This window comes from Hyperolius riggenbachi, chromosome 9 (genome assembly GCF_040937935.1).
Source record: "Hyperolius riggenbachi isolate aHypRig1 chromosome 9, aHypRig1.pri, whole genome shotgun sequence".
NCBI classification, from domain to species: domain Eukaryota; kingdom Metazoa; phylum Chordata; class Amphibia; order Anura; family Hyperoliidae; genus Hyperolius; species Hyperolius riggenbachi.
The window spans coordinates 90,523,276-90,543,404 of record NC_090654.1 but is presented as its reverse complement, the minus strand read 5'-3'; the positions used below and the strand labels follow the sequence as shown (position 1 = coordinate 90,543,404).

At 44.8% G+C, this 20,129-nt stretch overlaps 1 protein-coding gene across 2 annotated transcripts in view; it reads left to right on the top strand.

The window, feature by feature from the left end:
• The window catches only part of LOC137532557 (SLAM family member 8-like), a 164,574-nt gene that overhangs the window by 124,448 nt on the left and 19,997 nt on the right, over positions 1-20,129 (top strand). For both annotated transcript variants that reach the window (XM_068253185.1, XM_068253186.1), the window contains exons 3-5: positions 3,431-3,703; positions 6,883-6,984; positions 11,820-11,903. In XM_068253185.1, the coding sequence (XP_068109286.1) occupies positions 3,431-3,703; positions 6,883-6,984; positions 11,820-11,903 (459 nt within the window). The remainder of the gene's footprint in view (positions 1-3,430; positions 3,704-6,882; positions 6,985-11,819; positions 11,904-20,129) is intronic.

The window sequence follows — 20,129 nt, the reverse complement described above, 5'->3', positions numbered from 1 at the left end:
AATGGATAGAAAACAAAGAGTTGTGGTCAATGGATCGTACTCAAAATGGGAGACTGTTAGCAGTGGGGTCCCACAGGGGTCTGTTCTTGGTCCAGTGCTCTTCAATTTATTTATTAATGACCTAGTAGATGCAGTAGTGAGCAATGTTGCTATTTTTGCAGATGATACAAAATTGTGCAGAATCATCAACTCTCAGGAAGATAGTGTCATATTGCAACAGGATCTGGATAGGATGGCTATATGGGCACATACATGGCAGATTAAATTCAATGTTGACAAATGTAAAGTCATGCATTTTGGACGTACTAATGGTCTAGCACCATACAAAATAAATGGGATACAGTTGGGGACATCAAACTTGGAGAAGGACTTAGGAGTACTCATTGACAACAAGTTAAATAATCGTACTCAATGCCAAGCCGCTGTAGCTAAAGCTAACAAAATTTTGGCATGCATTAAAAGGGAAATAAAAACTCGAGATGCTAGCATAATATTGCCCCTGTTTAACTCTCTAGTAAGGCCACATCTGGAATATGGAATTCAGTTCTGGGCACCACATCACAAAAAAGATATTGCAGTTTTAGAGCAGGTGCAGAGACGAGCAACAAAATTGATACGTGGGATGGAAGGTCTCACTTATCAAGAAAGGTTAGATAAACTGGGTTTATTTAGTCTAGAGCAGGCATGGGCAAACTTGGCCCTCCAGCTGTTACGGAACTACAAGTCCCACAATGCATTTGCCTTTATGAGTCATGACTGTGTGGCTGTCAGACTCCTGCAATGCATTGTGGGACTTGTAGTTCCGCAACAGCTGGAGGGCCAAGTTTGCCCATGCCTGGTCTAGAGAAAAGACGCCTTAGAGGGGATCTAATTAACATGTATAAATACATCAGAGGGCAATATAATAGCTTGGCGGATGAGCTTTTTGTCCCTAGGCCTTCTCAAAGGACTAGAGGACATGATCTGCGCATGGAGGAAAAACGTTTTAGCCATTTATTTAGGAAAGGGTTCTTTACAGTAAGAGTGATTAAGATGTGGAATGCATTGCCACAGGAAGTCGTTATGGCAAACTCTATACCTGCATTTAAAGGGGGCTTAGATGCTTTCCTTGCGTTGAAAGACATCCATGGCTACAATTACTAGGTAATGCCTAATGATGTTGATCCAGGGATTTTATCTGATTGCCATCTGGAGTCGGGAAGGAATTTTTCCCTTTAGGGGCTAATTGGACCATGCCTTGTAAGGGTTTTTTCGCCTTCCTCTGGATCAACAGGGATATGTGAGGGAGCAGGCTGGTGTTGTACTTTATATTGGTTGAACTCGATGGACGTATGTCTTTTTTCAACCAAAATAACTATGTAACTATGTAACTATGTAACCTCTATCTATTTAAAATTGAGGGTACTTCTGGCTACCAAAAACTAAAGGACACCTTTAGCTACCTATGACAGGGAAGGGAAGTAAGCGAGAAGAGATAGCTGGGAGCCAGTACACTTGAGGTGCAGTTCGGTGGCGGTTTGTAGGTTAATGGAGGGCAAAGTCTAAGGTGCCATGACATCTCTGCCTATAGGATCCTGAGAGGTAAATCTGGGCCTGAATGTGGGCTAGATGTGTGCACTTTGGTGTCTCAGCCTTGGGTGCTGGAGGACCTTGTCCCTGCTCTGTGTGTATGTGTGGAGGTATGGGTAATGAAGTTGTTATTTTTATCTCTGGCCAGAGAAAAATACTTCATGGTAATTATTGTACTCTGCTGCTAATTACATTCTTAAGCTGCTAAACCGCAGGCTATATGAACATAATCCGCCATTTTCTTCTTTTTAATCTTCTAGCCAGTCTCTGTGGCCCGCGCGGTGTCTGCCTGCGGAGAGGGAGAGGATCGGGTGGTATTGCGGTATTGCGTAGTATCGGCACTCGGCGGGACGCGCATACACCAGCGTGTGCTCGTATTCAGCCCCGGGTAGCGCTGGGATAGTCAGAAAGCCTCGCTCATTGGTTACTGCAGGAACCTTCCTCCAATAGGAATCAGCCTAATTCCTATTGGAGGAAGGTTCCTGCAGTAAGCAATGAGCAAGGCTTTCTAACTATCCCAGCACTACCCGGGGCTGAAAACAAGCACACGGTGGTGTATGCGCGTCCCGCCGAGTGCCATACTACGCAATACCACCCGATCCTCTCCTCCTCCGCAGGACACTGCGGGCAGACACCGGGGCGCATGCTGTGACAGCCCCCTCAGCCCCACACAGAGCTGACAGCCTCCTCAGCCCCACACAGAGCTGACAGCCTCCTCAGCCCCACACAGAGCTGACAGCCTCCTCAGCCCCACACAGAGCTGACAGCCTCCTCAGCCCCACACAGAGCTGACAGCCCCTCAGCCCCACACAGAGCTGACAGCCCCCTCAGCCCCACACAGAGCTGACAGCCCCACACAGAGCTGACAGCCTCCTCAGCCCCACACAGAGCTGACAGCCTCCTCAGCCCCACACAGAGCTGACAGCCTCCTCAGCCCCACACAGAGCTGACAGCCTCCTCAGCCCCACACAGAGCTGACAGCTTCCTCAGCCCCACACAGAGCTGACAGCCTCCTCAGCCCCACACAGAGCAGATAGCCTCCTCAGCCCCACACAGAGCTGACAGCCTCCTCAACCCCACACAGAGCTGACAGCCTCCTCAGCCAGCACACTACAGGCCACATGTGGGTAATTAGGCCTCTGTTCCTCCTCAGCAGAGCTGACAGCCTCCTCAGCCAGCATACTACAGGCCACTCTGATACCATTGCTGCATTAATCTGCCCTGTGCATACACCCAGGTACTGTACTGGACTCTGATACCATTGCTGCATTAATCTGCCCTGTGCATACACCCAAACAGCCACAAACTTCTCATTAAGAAAATGTGCATCAAATGGTGAGTACAACAATTCTTATATTGTCGTTTTCTTTCTATTTCCAACACCATGTTAACTGTTACTAGAAAAACGTTAAACGTTTTACATCGAAATTTTGTATGCATGTGGTCCGGCCCTCGAGATTTTTCTTGATTTGAAGTTCGGCCCTCGGGCCAAAAAAGGTTGAGCATCACTGTTCTAGGGAATTAATTCCTACAGCTATTATAAATGAACACAGTGAGTTCAGTTTTGCTTCATGATGTTATTTAAATAAAGTTTTGTATTCCTTTCTTGACGGCTCGATTACCAATTGCGGATAGGCAATTATATAGGGTAGTTGACATGCCTCTTATCTGTGGGGTTTAAAGGTACAGAGTCTATAACTAGTAGAAGCAATAGCGCTTTCCTCTGTTTTTTTTTTTATTATAGAACAAGTAAAGAGCCTGCAACCTGAGCCTGAGACCTGTCCTGTCATTTGTATTGTTTATAGGCAGCATATGTTGAAGCTTTAATTTCACTTTATAACATCCAATTCTGTTATTGCAGATCCGGTCCCAACCCCATCTCTATCAATCGAATACAAAAATGAGACCAGCTACCAGTGCAACATGACTCTTCATTGTTCTGTACCAGCAAACATCTCAGGATTGTCCTATAGCTGGAAATATAGACGCAGAGACTCGGACTATCAGCTATTTAATAGCACTGGAGACACCATCCAGATGTCATTGCAGTCAGAATCATGGGACTTCCTGTGCACAGTGTACAATCCTGCCGACCACAAGGATGTCTTAATGCAAGCAATGTGTGATTCAGGGGGTGAGACATTTATTCATATGTTGTTAAATATCAGATTCTGATTGAAGTACTCATACTGGGCTTGATTCACTAAGACAAATAGCATGCCTTTTTAGAGTTAACACACCTTATCAGAGTTAACATGCCTTATCAGCGTAGCATAGCGAGCGCTACGATCTTATGCCTGCTAATTGGCAATGACGAGAGCTCCAATAATCCTGCCCTGAGCCCCTGTGGGTCTAATCACTTTAAAGGACATTATCCCCGCACTTTGATTGGCCCAATAGGCTGCCTGTCAAGTTTCCTGTGAAGTGACAGCCAGCCTATTGGGCCAATCATAGTGTGGGGGTAATGTTCTTTAAAGTGACTGGACCCACAGGGGCTCAGGGCAGGACGAGTGGAGCTCTCGTCATTGCCAATTAGCAGGCATAAGTTCTTAGCGCTCACTATGTTACTCTGATAAGGCATGTTAACTCTGATAAGGCATGCTAACTCTGATACAGTGTGCTAACTCTGATAAGGCGTGTTAACTCTGATAAGGCATGCTATTTGTCTGGTGTGTGTGTGTGTTGTGTGTGTGTGTGTGTAAGTTTTATGTAACACACTTCTCCTCCTCATTCATCTGGTCGACTCCAACTCTTCGTGATCATATCTACTTTTGAACACTAGAAGTATCTGTCAATTACTGCTTCTGTCAGCTGCTGCATAGACATGTTCATAGCTTCACATATGCTATCAATTTTAGCTTCTGTCATCCTCTTCTTTTGCCCTCAATTTTTTCAAGTATCAATGTTTTCTCTAAATAATCCAGTTTTCTCATTATTTAAGCAGAGGATTTGTGTTTTAATAGTAATATCAGCACTTCTAGTGAACACTTTGGATTTATTTCTTTAAGTATTAACTGGTTAGATCTTCTAGAAGTCCAGAGAACTCTCAGTAGCTTTCTCCACGCCCAGAATTCAAAAGGATAAATTTTTCTATGCATGTTCTTCTTTATAGTCCAATTTTCATAGCCATATGTTACTACGTGGAAGACCATAGCGTTAACTATCCTGATCTTTGTTGGTACGGTGACATCTCTATCCTTTAGTATCTTGTCCAATTTTGCCATAGCATTCTTTCCAAGTAACAAGCATCTCATGGCTGCAGTCACCATCTGCAGAGATCTTCAATCCCAAGAAGAATAAATCTGTTACTACTTTAGTTTTCTTTGATGTTAAGGGATTAGAATGTAAACTGACCTAACAGCATTCTCATACAAGCTTTTCAGAAGTTCCACTGGAATTCTATCACTTCACTCTCATTTACATAGTTACATAGTTATTTTGGTTGAAAAAAGACATACGTCCATCGAGTTCAACCAGAGAACAAAGTACAACACCAACACCAGCCTACTCCCACACATATCCCTGTTGATCCAGAGGAAGGCGAAAAACCCTTACAAGGCATGGTCCAATTAGCCCCAAAAGGGAAAAAAATTCCTTCCCGACTCCAGATGGCAATCAGATAAAATCCCTGGATCAACATCATTAGGCATTACCTAGTAATTGTAGCCATGGATGTCTTTCAACGCAAGGAAAGCATCTAAGCCCCCTTTAAATGCAGGTATAGAGCTTGCCATAACTACTTCCTGTGGCAATGCATTCCAGATATTAATCACTCTTACTGTAAAGAACCCTTTCCTAAACAAATGGCTAAAATGTTTTTCCTCCATGCGCAGATCATGTCCTCTAGTGACAGTCCACTGGAGCCTTGTTAATAGCAAGACCTTCTAATGCTCATTTGACTTAACTCATCAAGATATAAAAGCATATAAAGCACACAACCAATCATTATAGGCCACTTTTACAACTTCCATGTATGAAAGCTTACCTAAGAAGGAGAAAAGAGAAAAACAAGCGCACTCTATAATTGGTAGTAGGTAAAAAGTGGGCTAAAGGCCTAAATGGAAAGGTCTCACCTAGATAGCAATGCCGGAATCTCCCATATGGGCTGCCAGCTATTGCAATTGCCTCCAACTCAGGCCAGGGACAGGGTTCATGGCAAGTCATGGAGGGAGGTCCCTGGTAGCCTCAGATGTTCATTGAGGATACTTCTGTGTGGATGCCACTGGTCAGCTGAAGACAAGTGGTGTGTGCCATAAAGGTGGACTCAGCTTTATGCACTTCTAAAGCAGCACAGCTTAATTTGAAGGAGCGCTCGCTATGCACGCCTTACATAGCAGCGCTCGTAACTTTAAATGCGCACGGTCCTGTGAAGTATCATGACCACAATACTTCACTAGCGGCCGCCACTATGTTATTTAACATAGAGTATCATGACCACGATACTCTATGTTAAGTAACATAGTAGCGGCCGCTACTACACATTTAAAGTTACGAGCATTGCAGCACGGTGGGCAGCACGGTGGCGTAGTGGTTAGCTCTCTCGCCTTGCAGCGCTGGGTCCCTGGTTCGAATCCCAGCCAGGGCACTATCTGCAAAGAGTTTGTATGTTCTCTCCGTGTCTGCGTGGGTTTCCTCCGGGCACTCCGGTTTCCTCCCACATTCCAAAAACATACGGATAAGTTAATTGGCTCTCCCTAAAATTGGCCCTAGACTGCAGTACTTACACTACATAATATAGACATATGGCAATGGTAGGGATTAGATTGTGAGCTCCTTTGAGGGACAGTTAGTGACAAGACAATATATATATACACTGTACAGCGCTGCGTAATATGTCGACGCTATATAAATACTAAATAATAATAATAATAAAATTGCTATGTAAGCAATGGAACTAAAAAAGGCACGCTCCTTACATAGAAGCGAGCGCTGTTATGTAAGGCATGCATAGCAAACACTCCTTCACAATAAGCTGCACTGCCTTAGCAGCACAGCTTAATGAATCAAGCCCATAGTTGTGTTTAAAGATGAAAATGTTGTGTTTCAAATGAGACAACTGTGCCATCGTCAAAGCAATAAGCACAAGTCATACAGGGCATTTTCTTGCCAGAACAGCTTTGCCATAATTTAGGTAATCAAGTCTATTCAAGCCAGAGCAGCTGCACAAGAGCTAGCACTCATCATTAATCGCTAACCTCTCCTTACAAAAATTATTAGAGCTATGTAAATGTTTAGTAATGAGAATTACTAATTTTCCATAATATAAAAAGTCCTGCGTTCTTGTAAGATTTTTTTTCAATGTCTTTATTGCAGATGTTGGAGCATCTCGATGGTATTTTGGCCTTTTTGGCATTTTATGTGCTATTCCTTTTATTATGATACTGTCTGGAATCATTTTGAAGCAAAGAAGAAATGGTAAATATCCGTTTTCTTTATGTTATACATAACAGTTCATACTTTACGCTAGAGTACCGTCCAATGACTTTACTTAGATTAACCTGTCACTATGCTGATCCTCTGGCTGTTATACATTGGATAATTAATTTAGAACAAAAATGCAGAATGCAGATCAGGAAGGTCAACATACCTGATATGAACCCTTGTTCCGTTTGATTGGTTCAGAGCGCACTGCCTCTAGGGATCAATAGGGGATGCAGTGGTTGCGACCGTATTGGGGCCCTTGGGCCAGAGGGTCCCCATGGGCCCTTCCTCAATGGCAGTATTAGTTCTTTATTGGTTCTGTGCTGGTAATAATCATTTCTGTAGATGCTTTAAGTAGTAGATATCATTAACAGACTTTTCCCATCCCCCTTCTTGTAATTCTGACACTGTGGTTGACCTTGGCAGGTTTTGTTGCGCCATATCAATTGTTATGCATAAAGTACTTAGTGGGACCCATTGTAAAACTTGCACTGGGTCCCCTAGCTATACACTGTACCGTTGTATAACATTGTGTGTATTATTTTGTACCTCATGTTTGTTTCTTACTTTGTGCAGCACCTTGGAATCTGTTGGCGCTTTATAAATAAATAATAATACGAATGATTTACAAATGTGCCAAAGACAGACAGTATCCACACTGCTTGTCAGCTGCTAGCAAGCATGTGGCTACAAACATTCCTATTCAGTCGCATTATTTTGCAACCCTAAAGATGCCTACTCCTGGCAACGGGGCAGCTAAACTTTAGTCTAGTCTTAGTAGTGCAGCACTTACCTGCTCAATCACAGGAGAAACTGCTGTCCAGATACGGTTACAATGACCTAAATCAAACCTGAGCTGGCAATACAACAAGAAAATAAAGGTTAGATACTTAACTAAGAAAATGGAAACCTCTTGATAGTCGAAATTAGAGATGGCCCAAACCGTTCGCCCGGCGCATAGTTCACAGCGAATAATGTGTGTTCGCATTTGCGTCTATTTGCGAACATATGGCGTGTTGGATTCTCCCCATATACATTATAATGGAGCCAAAAATTGACCCCTCACCCCAGAATCAGCAGACACATGGCAGCCAATCAGCTTTTCCTCACACCTGGACCACCCCCACCTATGAGAAAGCCAGCACAGCAGCCATTTTACACTCTGACTGTGGATGCTGTAAAGGAGACTAGGGACAGAACTGTACTGCTACTAGGGAAAGCATTAGTTAGGCCTGTGTTCTGTGTCCCCAGTGGAGTTTCTTGCTGCTACAGTACCAATTCACCATCTACAAAACCCCAGAGCCCTTCTAAAGGCTGTGTTTTGATCTTGTGATATTGCTGTTCAGTTTGTCCACACAGTGCACTTTCGCTGTTGCAGACAGGTTCAGTCAGTGTTTAGTAGTTCACCCTTCTAAGGGCCGTTTTTCTTTTTCTTGCTATTGTTATATTGCAGTTTTGTGTGTCCAGTGCACCCATTAACTGTTGGAGACAGGTCTGCTGGTCCTAGTAGTGCACCAACTTGATAAATCAATTGCCATTGTAAGGAGTGTTTTTATTTTTCTTGCTATTGTTATATTGCAATTTCTTTGTGTCCAGTGCACACTTTAGCTGTTGGAGACAGGTCTGCTGGTCCTAGTAGTGCACCAACCAGAACCCAATAATCCTTCACCACCACTATTGGCATCTAGTATCCACTACAAGGCTTTGTCACTCTTCCTGTAGACTGCCACGCCCCCATTGTTAACTGACCTTGTAAGTTGGTATTTCTCAGTTGGACAATCCCTTTATTATACCATGCATACTAACATTTCTGGGCATGTGGGAGGACAAAAAGATTGTAAAAAAAAAATCAGGCTACCATGACAACATTCTAGTTGATAGAACAAAACAGAGGAGCCAGGAAGCAGGTGACATACCTATGAAATGTGTCTTATTGTTTGTGGAGCATATAATAACGTTTCTTTCCTGATACAGACAATTTGAGTCTTCAATGGGGAGGTAAGTCCACCACTACCTCCCGTTTTTAAACTGTTTTTAGTGTATTTTTATTTTATTATTCCTTGCACCTTTTTATTTGTTCTATCAACTACAAGCTGCAAACCTACTTCCCCCCCCAGTGTAGGTGTATTCCCTATTTTACATAGAGTGACTTCTTAACATAATTGGGGTCAGGTCTAAACTCCTATGCCTATACACCGGCCTGTGCAGTGACATGATTAGAGTCTCTCCCCTGCCTGTACAGATGGTAACCCATCTTTTTGAGTATTCAAGGGTCAACAGATATTGAATACTATGAGTAGATCGTGTTGGTTACATAGAGGTGGTAAAATTGGTCAGTGATTGGCCAATCATAATTGAAATTGTGTAGCAGGCTTAAATCTTTCCAATCTTTTCAAAAATGTTATGGCTCCATTGCAGGTGTGATTCCTCCAAAATGCACTAAAAGCTTTACCAGAACTAAATCCATGAACAGAACCTACATCGGCTGTTTCCCTTATACATGGGACGAGTGACCTAAAAATAGGAGATGCAGACGTTGTGACTGCACTGGGACCCCTGGAGCAGTGGAGCTTACCGTGTACCCTGTTACACCATTGTATTAGCAACAATGGGCATTGCCTGGCTGCCCTGCTGATCCACTGCCTCTAATACTTTCAGGCTAGGAGCACACAGGGGGCGGGGAAAACACAAAATCGCACATAATGAGTCTATGGGCCACAGTGCAAAGCACCACTATCTGCGTTCTGCACTGTAACATTTTTAAAACACACAACATATAGCTTATTTCTGTAACTTATACTGTATGTGAATCACAATGCTTTCCTATAGGGAAAAAAAAAATACAAAATAAATATCTTTCTGTATTTTTCTCGATTGAAAGGGGAGAGTATTTAGAAAGTGCAAAATGCATACACGGGCACCGACAAAGATATATTTCAAAAGCTTGGAGACAGGGGCAAAACCACCATGTATGGTGCTTCCTTGCAAAAAAAAAAGATTGCATGGGGCCCCCTTAGTCCATGACCCCCTGCCCCCCTCCCCCCCCCAGTGACCAGGCAGGCAGCCAGTAAACAAACATCCCCACTACCTACTTTCACCATGTAGAGTAGCGTGTGTGATATTACCTGCTTCCAGTGCAATGGGTCTCCTCCGTGCATTACAGCACACTCTCTCTGCTGCCAATATCCAGCTCTCTATCACATGACCGATGCAAGTCATGTGATCGGGAGCTCGGCGAAGGGCAGCAGAGAGTGCTGATGCTGTGATGCACAGAGATCTGCGGCGATAGAAGCAGGTAAATATCACGCTCCCTGTGCTATTCTACATGCAGATAGCAGGAGGAGGAGCCACCAAAGCCCCTGGGTCCGCCTGCAATCATAGGGATTGCAGGGGCTATTGGTACACCCATGCTTGGAGGCTGTATGCATGCTGTACAGGATGTATGCAACAATGAAGTATGAGGTCTGTGATTCTGTGTATTTGTACAAACGCAATCGCAAACGCATACAAAAAAATGCACAACCAAAATGTCAAAATGCTCAGAAAAACACAGAAACGCGCAATGCAGAAAAGTCATGGTTTCTGCACAGACAAGTATGCTCCCAGTCTAGGCCTGGTACACAATTTAAATTATGATTGGCCAATCACTGAACAATTTTACCACCTCCACGTAGTATCGGGGCCAGCAGATATTGAATACTATAAGCAGATAGTATCTGTTGACCCTCATGCTTAGAGTTGAGCCGAAATTTTAGAAATTTCGTGTTTCCTTAATTACGGATGCAAATTTTGCCGCTACGACACGAATTCGTAATTGCAATACAAACCGTAATTTGGAAAGCGAAATTTCGGTTTTGTAATGTCGTGTTTTGCCGCAAATTCATGTTTAATGCTAAATTTAGTGTTTTCTATAGAAACAAAGTTATTTTAGTTACGGAAATGAATGTAATTTTGTTTCTAATAGTAATTATGCACATTTAGGTAATGACTAAACTCAGGAAAGTCACTCATTGGCTGCAATTACTGATTGCAATTACTGATAATGCAAAGGCCCCTGCACCTGCTGTCACTTTAAATGTATCAGGCGGCTCTAGTATCTGCAGCCACTTCTAAGACAGCTGCTCTTTGCCATGGTGCACTTAGCGGTCATGCTGACTGAGACACTTGGTTTTGGGCCTTGCAATATCTGATAATGCAAAGGTTCCTGCACGTGCTGTTGCTTTAAATGTATCAGGAGGCTTTACCTGCAGCCACTTCTAAGACAGGTGCTCTTTGTCAAGATGCACTTAGATGCATGGTGAGACACTTGGTTTTGGGCCTTGCAATATCTGATAATGCAAAGGTACCTGCAAGTGCTGTCGCTTTAAATGTATCAGGAGCCTCTGGACTGGAACACGATTTTGAGAAAAGTCGAATTTGCGTGTTAAACACGAAATTCTGATTTGTTTATGTTACGCAAATGATCGTAATTACGAAAAAGATAGTAATTACGAAATTCCCCATAAACACGAAATTTCGCGTAATTTGTGAAATTCATGAAATTTTGATTACGGCCATAATTGTAATTTCACGAATTACGCAAAATTTCACATAATCGTAATTGGTCATTACGCTCATCACTACATAGAGATGGTAAAATTGGTCAGTGATTGGCCAATCATAATTGAAAGTACTAGGCTTAATGATGCATGCACTCTTCCAATTCAATGGCTAATCAATGGCCAATTTACCACCTCCACCACCTCATTAGCTACACCACTGCATCAAGATTATCTTTACTACATAAAGACAGGTGTACATCACTCATTAATTCCTCCTCTTTGCTTTAGCTAAAACATTGGAACATCATATCTTCAGACGCATGAATAATGAGCAGGTGCAGGAGCAGGTGCAGCCAGCAACTGAAGATCAAGGTACAAACAACAACTCTTTTCATATAAAAATGTTACCATCTGCTGTGTACAGTTATTTTGCTTCCACCTGCTGTCTTCTGTTATTTATACAATATATAATCTATATATCATAACTACTATCCACCTGCTCCTAACACTTACCTCCACCTAACTGTCATGGATTCACCTGCACCACCTGAGCAATCACACGAAACCTAGCAAACAAAGCATGAATCAGTGTCCCTTTAACCTTGTAGCTTTGCTAACAAAAAACAGTGTTCTCTTCAGCCCAGGCCTCTGCTCTGTTGTTTATTATTAATAGTTGTTTGTTTATTCAACCCTGGAGAGAGGCCAATAAACCCTAAGGGCTCGTTTCCACCATAGCGAATCCGCATGCGGCGCCGACATGCGGATTCGCTTGGTACATTGAAGTGGCCGGGGCTGTTTCAATTTGTGCGGCGTGCGGGAGCGATTTGGCGGCGGGCCAAATCTGCACGACGGGTCCATCAGAATTCGCCTGCGTCGGGAATCTATGCGAATCGCCGCTAATGTATTTAATAGTAAAAACGCATGCGTTTTTTACATGCGTTTTTACCCGCGAATTCGCGTGCGATTTCGCACCTTTTCAATGTTATTTTGCCCTGGCAGTGTCATGGTTAATTTCGCATGGCACCCTGCCATGCGAAATCGCATGCGAAATCGCGGGTAAAAACGCATGCGGAAACGCATCCGCATGCGTTTTTACAAGCGTCGGGATGCCGGCAAAATCGCGTCGCAACAGTGGAAACGGGGCCTAAAGCAAATTCACTTCACATTCCTAGGTCCTATTTCAAAGAGACAGCTAAGCTTGGTGTAATTTGCCTTCTTCAAACAGAAGGAAATCCAATAATTCAGCTATAAGTGAACATTTGTGGTTACCCACAATGCACTACTACTGAATATGCAAATTATCCATTTTTGCCCGTTAAGCCAAGCAAACATCCAGAACCGCTGGTGTATAGCAAGCCTATAGCTTTAAATTTTATACAGCCATATCAAACCCACATGTAGACAGCCTGTTTCGGACTTTTGGTCCTCATCAGTACATGGCAGGGATTGATAAGGCTGTATGAGATAGGGCTTGGACCAGTACAACAGAGTAACCACACCAAGTGCTTGACAGTGGCGCTCCCGCAGCCGCAGCAGAGAATGACCTGGTGAGGTCGACCTCTGCACCGTCTGGGACCGGGAGCCAGCACCTGAGAGCGGAGCTGCTGCCAGGGGCTGGAGGAAGCCCCGGGTAAGTAGATATCCTTTTTTTTATGCAGCTCGGACATTCCCTCTAAAATACATTGTTTCGGTTTGAGTTTTTCATGTTTCATTGTAGTGGTTCCTCTGCTACGATTATTGCTTTTAATTGAACCTTTAATGCTGCATATCATTGTAGAACCATTCTATAAATTTTTATCTGTGTGAAATGTTTCATATTTTGATACATTAGGCAGCATTAACTACACATGACCACATTTGGTAATGCACAAAACAGTTGATTTTACTGATCATATTGTCAAAGTTCAATTCACTAAAGCCATTATTGCACTGAAAAGGAAAATTACTGACCAGTGAGGTAAATTACCAACTTGTGCGGTAAATATCTCAAGAAATGTCAAGAAATTGCAATTCACAAAGATTAAACCATTCAGTAAATAAAACAAAAGTGTTTGGTATTTACCTTCAGCTGTAAGCTTTGGTTAGCCAACTATCTATCTCTGTGTGGTCAGGGCCGGTTCTAGACTTTTTGCTGCCTGAGGCAAACTTGGAATGATCACACAGCACCCGACAATTTACGCTGCTTTATTTAATGTTCTCACATGACATGCTGCAGCTCAACATAATAACACACTGGCTGGCTGTGAGTCTCGTTTCTCCTTCTACTCTGACTGCATGCTGTTAGTGGAAACACAGTACAAACATGCTGCCCCTGTAAACTCTGCGCCTGATGCAAATGTTTCACCTTGCTTCATGAGAGAACCAGCCCTGTGTGCAGTGTAATGTTGCTGACAGTAGCAGACAGCCAATAGGAGGAGCCTCCCTGTCCTGCTAATCACTTAATAGGCTAAGACATCCTGGCCAACGGGATAAATAAACAAACTGTAATAGTGGCTATCAGGAGAGTGGACTTCAGAGGTGACAGCACAGAGGAGACTCGCCTTGCTCCCCTTACACACAAGCAAAGCACCACGCAGTGCTCCTGCTGGCCTGCGCTGCAGACACAGCCCATCAGGCACACACAGCCTTGTCTCTCAGAGCAATCCAGGCAGCACTGAGCTGCATGGCTGTAGCAGAGGAGGAAGACCAGCAAATTACCACAAGCAGACTATCTGTAAATCTGCACGTAGCAAAACATTAGTGAACTTTCGGTACTTTCCTGAATGGGGATTTTAGACTGACCAGCCCTTAGTGAATGCTGCCCATTGTCAACGAAAACACTTTGAAACTGAAAAACAAAAACAGTGCTTAGATCACTTTAAATACAAATAATATAAGTCAAAGGGAACCTGAGTAAACACATAGTTCTGTTCGTTTTTTAACATGTCCATTACCTCATTTATATAGGGGTCAAGGTTTTTCATTACTTATGTAATGCGTGTGAAAAAGTACCTACTTTTTTATACTAACAGCTTTTTGTATCAGAGTGCAATAAACTTCCTATGACGTAACATGTAACTGACTTTGTTGTTGAGTGCAGGTTCGGCTTTATACCTGTACACACCATGCAATTTCCCATCAGATAGATGGGTCGATAGATAATTTCACACAGATCCGATTGGATTTCCGATTGTTTTTCTGATCACTACAATGCAAATTGATGAGAAAAACGATCGGAAATCAATTCGGACCTGTCGGAAATTATCTATTCGACCGATCTATCTGATGGGAAATTGCTTGGTGTGTACCAGGCTTTAGATGCTGGTGGCCCGGCGTTGCCGGGTATGTATTTGGCTGGTGTTGGCTCACTTTTTCTAACCCTAACACACAATTACTCAATGACCTAGTGTGTGAGCTTTGCAGTCTTTGGCATCAATAATTTGTATTGAAATGAAACAAATCTGATTGGCTGTGGCTCCAACCCCTTTTCTGAATTTGAACCAGTCACCCAATGAACAACTGTACCAGGTTTGAGGTTGTGCCGTTAACAGTGTAAGAATGGCAGCAGTTAAATATTCCCTTGAAAATCAATAGGTGAATTTTTAATGGCTTTTTTAGGCTCCACCCATTTTCCTGAATATTAATCCCAGTCACCCAGTGACCAACTGTGCAAAGTTTGAGAACCCTACCTTTGAGAACCCTACCTTAAAGTGAACCTAAAGTCAAGTAAAAAAAAATGAGATGAACTCACCTGGGGCTTCCCCTTAGCCCCCGGCAGCCGATCGGTGCCCTCGCAGCCCCGCTCCAATGGTCCAGGACCCGCCGGCAAACACTTCCGGTTTGGCCGTCACCGGCCGACAGGCATGGGAACGAGAGTGATTGTTCGCGTTCCCAGCCTGTATATCGCCCCCTATGCTGCTATTGCGGCCAGAGGCGTAGCTAGGGTTTTCAGCGCCCGGGGACAAAGACTATTAATGCGCCCCCTAAGGTGAAGGGTCGTGACCAAATGTGGGCGTGGTTATGGGTACTCCACATTTGGTCACGCCCCTTCAAATGTACATGGAGGTTAGCAGGCTCACGCTCACCCACCCTCCCTCAGTATGTACCTTCCAGCATGTTCCAAGACAAATTCAGCAATCATGAGCCCCCCCCCCATCAAGACAAATTCCGCAATCATGAGCAAACATGAGGCCCACAACAAGACAAATTTAGCAATCCTGAGGCCCCCAACAAGACAAATTCAGCAATCATGAGGCCCCTAACAAGACAAATTCAGCAATCATGAGGCCCCTAACAAGACAAATTCAGCGATCTTGAGGCCCCCAACAAATCATGAGGCCCCCAACAAGACAAATTCAGTAACCATGAGGCCCCCAACAAGACAAATTCAGCAGTCATGAGGCACATAAATAGACAGCATTTCACATAAATAGGCAGAATGTCCCCTTATTATGGTAGACACCTCTCACCTGGCAGCAGTTCCCCAAAATACACTCAATCTGACAGCAGTGCTTGCCCAAAAATAGGTAGCCCCAGGTCTATAGGTGTCCCCAGAATAGGTGGCCAGCAGTATAGATGTCCCCAGAACAGGTAGCCAGGGGTAGAGATGTCCACAGAACAGGTAGCCAGGGGTATATGTGCCCAGTATATGTAGGCAGGGGTATGTGTCCCCAGTATATGTAGCCAGAGGTATATGTGCCCAATATATGTAGCCAGGGGTATAAATGCCCAGTATATGTAGCCAGGGGTATATGTACCCAGTATATGTAGTTAGGGGTATATGTGCCCAGTATATGTAGGCAGGGGTATATGTGCCCAGAGTAGGTAGCCAGGGGTATATGTGCCCAGAGTAGGTAGCCAGGGGTATATGCCCAGTATATGTAGTTAGGAGTATATGTGCCCATTATATGTAGGCAGGGGTATATGTGCCCAGAGTAGGTAGCCAGGGGTATATGCCCAGTATATGTAGGCAGGGGTATATAAGTGCCCAGAGTAGGTAGCCAGGGGTATATGAGCCCAGAGTAGGTAGCCAGGGGTATATGTGCCCAGAGTAGGTAGCCAGGGGTATATGCCCAGTATATGTAGTTAGGGGTATATGTGCCCAATATATGTAGGCAGGGGTATATGTGCCCAGAGTAGGTAGCCAGGGGTATATGTGCCCAGAGTAGGTAGCCAGGGGTATATATGCCCAGTATATGTAGTTAGGGGTATATGTGCCCAATATATGTAGGCAGGGGTATATGTGCCCAGAGTAGGTAGCCAGGGGTATATGTGCCCAGAGTAGGTAGCCAGGGGTATATGTGCCCTGAGTAGGTAGCCAGGGGTATATGTGCCCAGAGTAGGTAGCCAGGGGTATATGCCCAGTATATGTAGTTAGGGGTATATGTGCCCAATATATGTAGGCAGGGGTATATGTGCCCAGAGTAGGTAGCCAGGGGTATATGTGCCCAGAGTAGGTAGCCAGGGGTATATATGCCCAGTATATGTAGTTAGGGGTATATGTGCCCAATATATGTAGGCAGGGGTATATGTGCCCAGAGTAGGTAGCTAGGGGTATATGTGCCCAGAGTAGGTAGCCAGGGGTATATGTGCCCAGAGTAGGTAGCCAGGGGTATATGTGCCCAGAGTAGGTAGCCAGGGGTATATGTGCCCAGAGTAGGTAGCCAGGGGTATATGTGCCCAGAGTAGGTAGCCAGGGGTATATGCCCAGTATATGTAGGCAGGGGTATATGTGCCCAGAGTAGGTAGCCAGGGGTATATGTGCCCAGAGTAGGTAGCCAGGGGTATATGTGCCCAGAGTAGGTAGCCAGGGGTATATGTGCCCAAAGTAGGTAGCCAGGGGTATATGCCCAGTATATGTAGGCAGGGGTATATGTGCCCAGAGTGAGTAGCCAGGGGTATATGTGCCCAGAGTAGGTAGCCAGGGGTATATGCCCAGTATATGTAGGCAGGGGTATATGTGCCCAGAGTAGGTAGCCAGGGGTATATGTGCCCAGAGTAGGTAGCCAGGGGTATATGTGCCCAGAGTAGGTAGCCAGGGGTATATGTGCCCAGAGTAGGTAGCCAGGGGTATATGCCCAGTATATGTAGACAGGGGTATATGTGCCCAGAGTAGGTAGCCAGGGGTATATGTGCCCAGAGTAGGTAGCCAGGGGTATATGCCCAGTATATGTAGGCAGGGGTATATGTGCCCAGAGTAGGTAGCCAGGGGTATATGTGCCCAGAGTAGGTAGCCAGGGGTATATGTGCCCAGAGTAGGTAGCCAGGGGTATATGCCCAGTATATATAGGCAGGGGTATATGTGCCCAGAGTAGGTAGCCAGGGGTATATGTGCCCAGAGTAGGTAGCCAGGGGTATATGTGCCCAGAGTAGGTAGCCAGGGGTATATGCCCAGTATATGTAGGCAGGGGTATATGTGCCCAGAGTAGGTAGCCAGGGGTATATGTGCCCAGAGTAGGTAGCCAGGGGTATATGCCCAGTATATGTAGGCAGGGGTATATGTGCACAGAGTAGGTAGCCAGGGGTATATGTGCCCAGAGTAGGTAGCCAGGGGTATATGTGCCCAGAGTAGGTAGCCAGGGGTATATGTGCCCAGAGTAGGTAGCCAGGGGTATATGCCCAGTATATGTAGGCAGGGGTATATGTGCCCAGAGTAGGTAGCCAGGTCAGGTGTCCCCCTCCCCAGCAGGAGGGGAGCAGCGCAGAGAAGAGCTGCTCTCCCTTCCTCGCTCTCCCCTCCAATGTCCGGGTGGCTCAGGCTGGCAGCGGCGGGCGGAACTTACCTCCGTCTCGTCGCAGCGCCGGATGGATCTGCCACTACTCTGGTCTGGTCCAGACCAGAGCAGCGGCTGCGCACCCGAACTTCCGGCCGGCGCTGGAGCGAGACGGAGGTGAGTTCCGCCCACCGCTGCCAGGCCAGCCACCCGGAGGACATTGGAGGGGACAGCGAGGGAGGGAGAGCACCTAAGGTGAGGGAAGGAGGGGGGAGATGGCCCCCCTTCCCCACCGTCCGCACAGCTCTCCCTCTTCTCTGCGCTGGCCCCCTTCCCCTCCGCCGCAAAAAAAACAAAAAAACCCGCAGCTCAGCCAGGCTGATGGCGCCCTCGGGGACCAGGCGCCCCGGGGCACTTGTCCTACCCCGACCCCCCCTAGCTCCGCGCCTGATTGCGGCCTCAATTATAATTGGCCAATCACTGACCAACTTTACCATCATTCTCCGTGTAATATGAGAGTCAACAGGTATATTGAATACCATGAGCAGATTGTGTAGGTAACCCCTCAAACTACATGGTAAAATTGGTCAGTGATTGCCAATCATAATTGAAAGAGTGTACCAGGCTTTGAGGGTGAGTACACACATCCAAATTTGATTGGCCGATGATTAGCCAATTTTATCACTTCTATGTAGTATAAGAGCTTACCTACACAATCTGCTCATAGTATTCAAACTCTGTAGGCTCTCATACTACGTGGAGGGGGTAAAAATGGGCAGTGATTGGTAAAAATTGAATGTGTGCATGAACCCTTAAAGGATACCCGAAGTGACATGTGACATGATGAGACAGACATGTGTATGCACAGTGCCAAGCACACAAATAACTCGGCTGTGTTCCTTTTTTTTTTCTCTGCCTGAAACAGTTAAATATCAGGTATGTAAGTGGCTGACTCAGTCCTGACTCAGACAGGAAGTGACTGCAGTGTGACCCTCACTGATAAGAAATTGCAACTATAAAACCCTTTCCTAGCAGAAAATGGCTTCTGAGAGCAAGAAAGAGATAAAAAGGGAAAATTCTTATCAGTGAAGGTCACACTGTAGTCACTTCCTGTCTGAGTCATATACCTGATATTTAACTCTTTCAGGCAGAGAAAGAAAAAAAGTAACTCAGCATAGTTATTTGTGTGCTTGGCACTGTACATACACATGTTGTCTATCTCATCATGTCACATGTCACTTTGGGTATCCTTTAAAGTGGATCCGAGATTAATTTGTACTCATTGCATAATTGTGTTCCTTTCCTATTGTTTATAGGGCATTCCTCAAGCCAAATACTTTTTTATTTTTGTTTTAACACTCTTAATTCCCTATAAACTAAACAAGCCTTGCCCACGGCTTTTCAGAGAGCCTTGGGACTTTCAGACAGTAGCAAGGGCTCATGGGAGCTCAGTCTAGGCAAGGAGGAGGGGGAGGTATTACTAGCCAGAGATTTCAGAGGCAGAGGGGAGGAGGGAGGAAGAAGGGGGATTAGGTTTTTTTCTGAAGATGCAGATAAGCCTGCCTCTGCGTAATGTTTACAAACAACATGGCTGCTGTCATTGTATCGCTGGAAGAAATAGTCATATTCTATTGAAGCTGTTTGCAGCTAGATTTGCTGGGTAAACTATGTAAACTTTAGATAAGATATATAGACAAGTTACTTGTTATTGTTAGTTTTTCATCTCGGATCCACTTTAAGTTTGGTATACACCTTTAATTTTCATTGGCCAACCACCGACCAATTGTACCACCTTCAGGAAGTATTAGAGAGCTTGCCTTCACAGTATTCAAAAGCTGTTGAAAGTGTGTACCAGGCTTTATTCTTTTCAAATATGTTAGTGAACATGTGGGTCCCATTGTTGCCA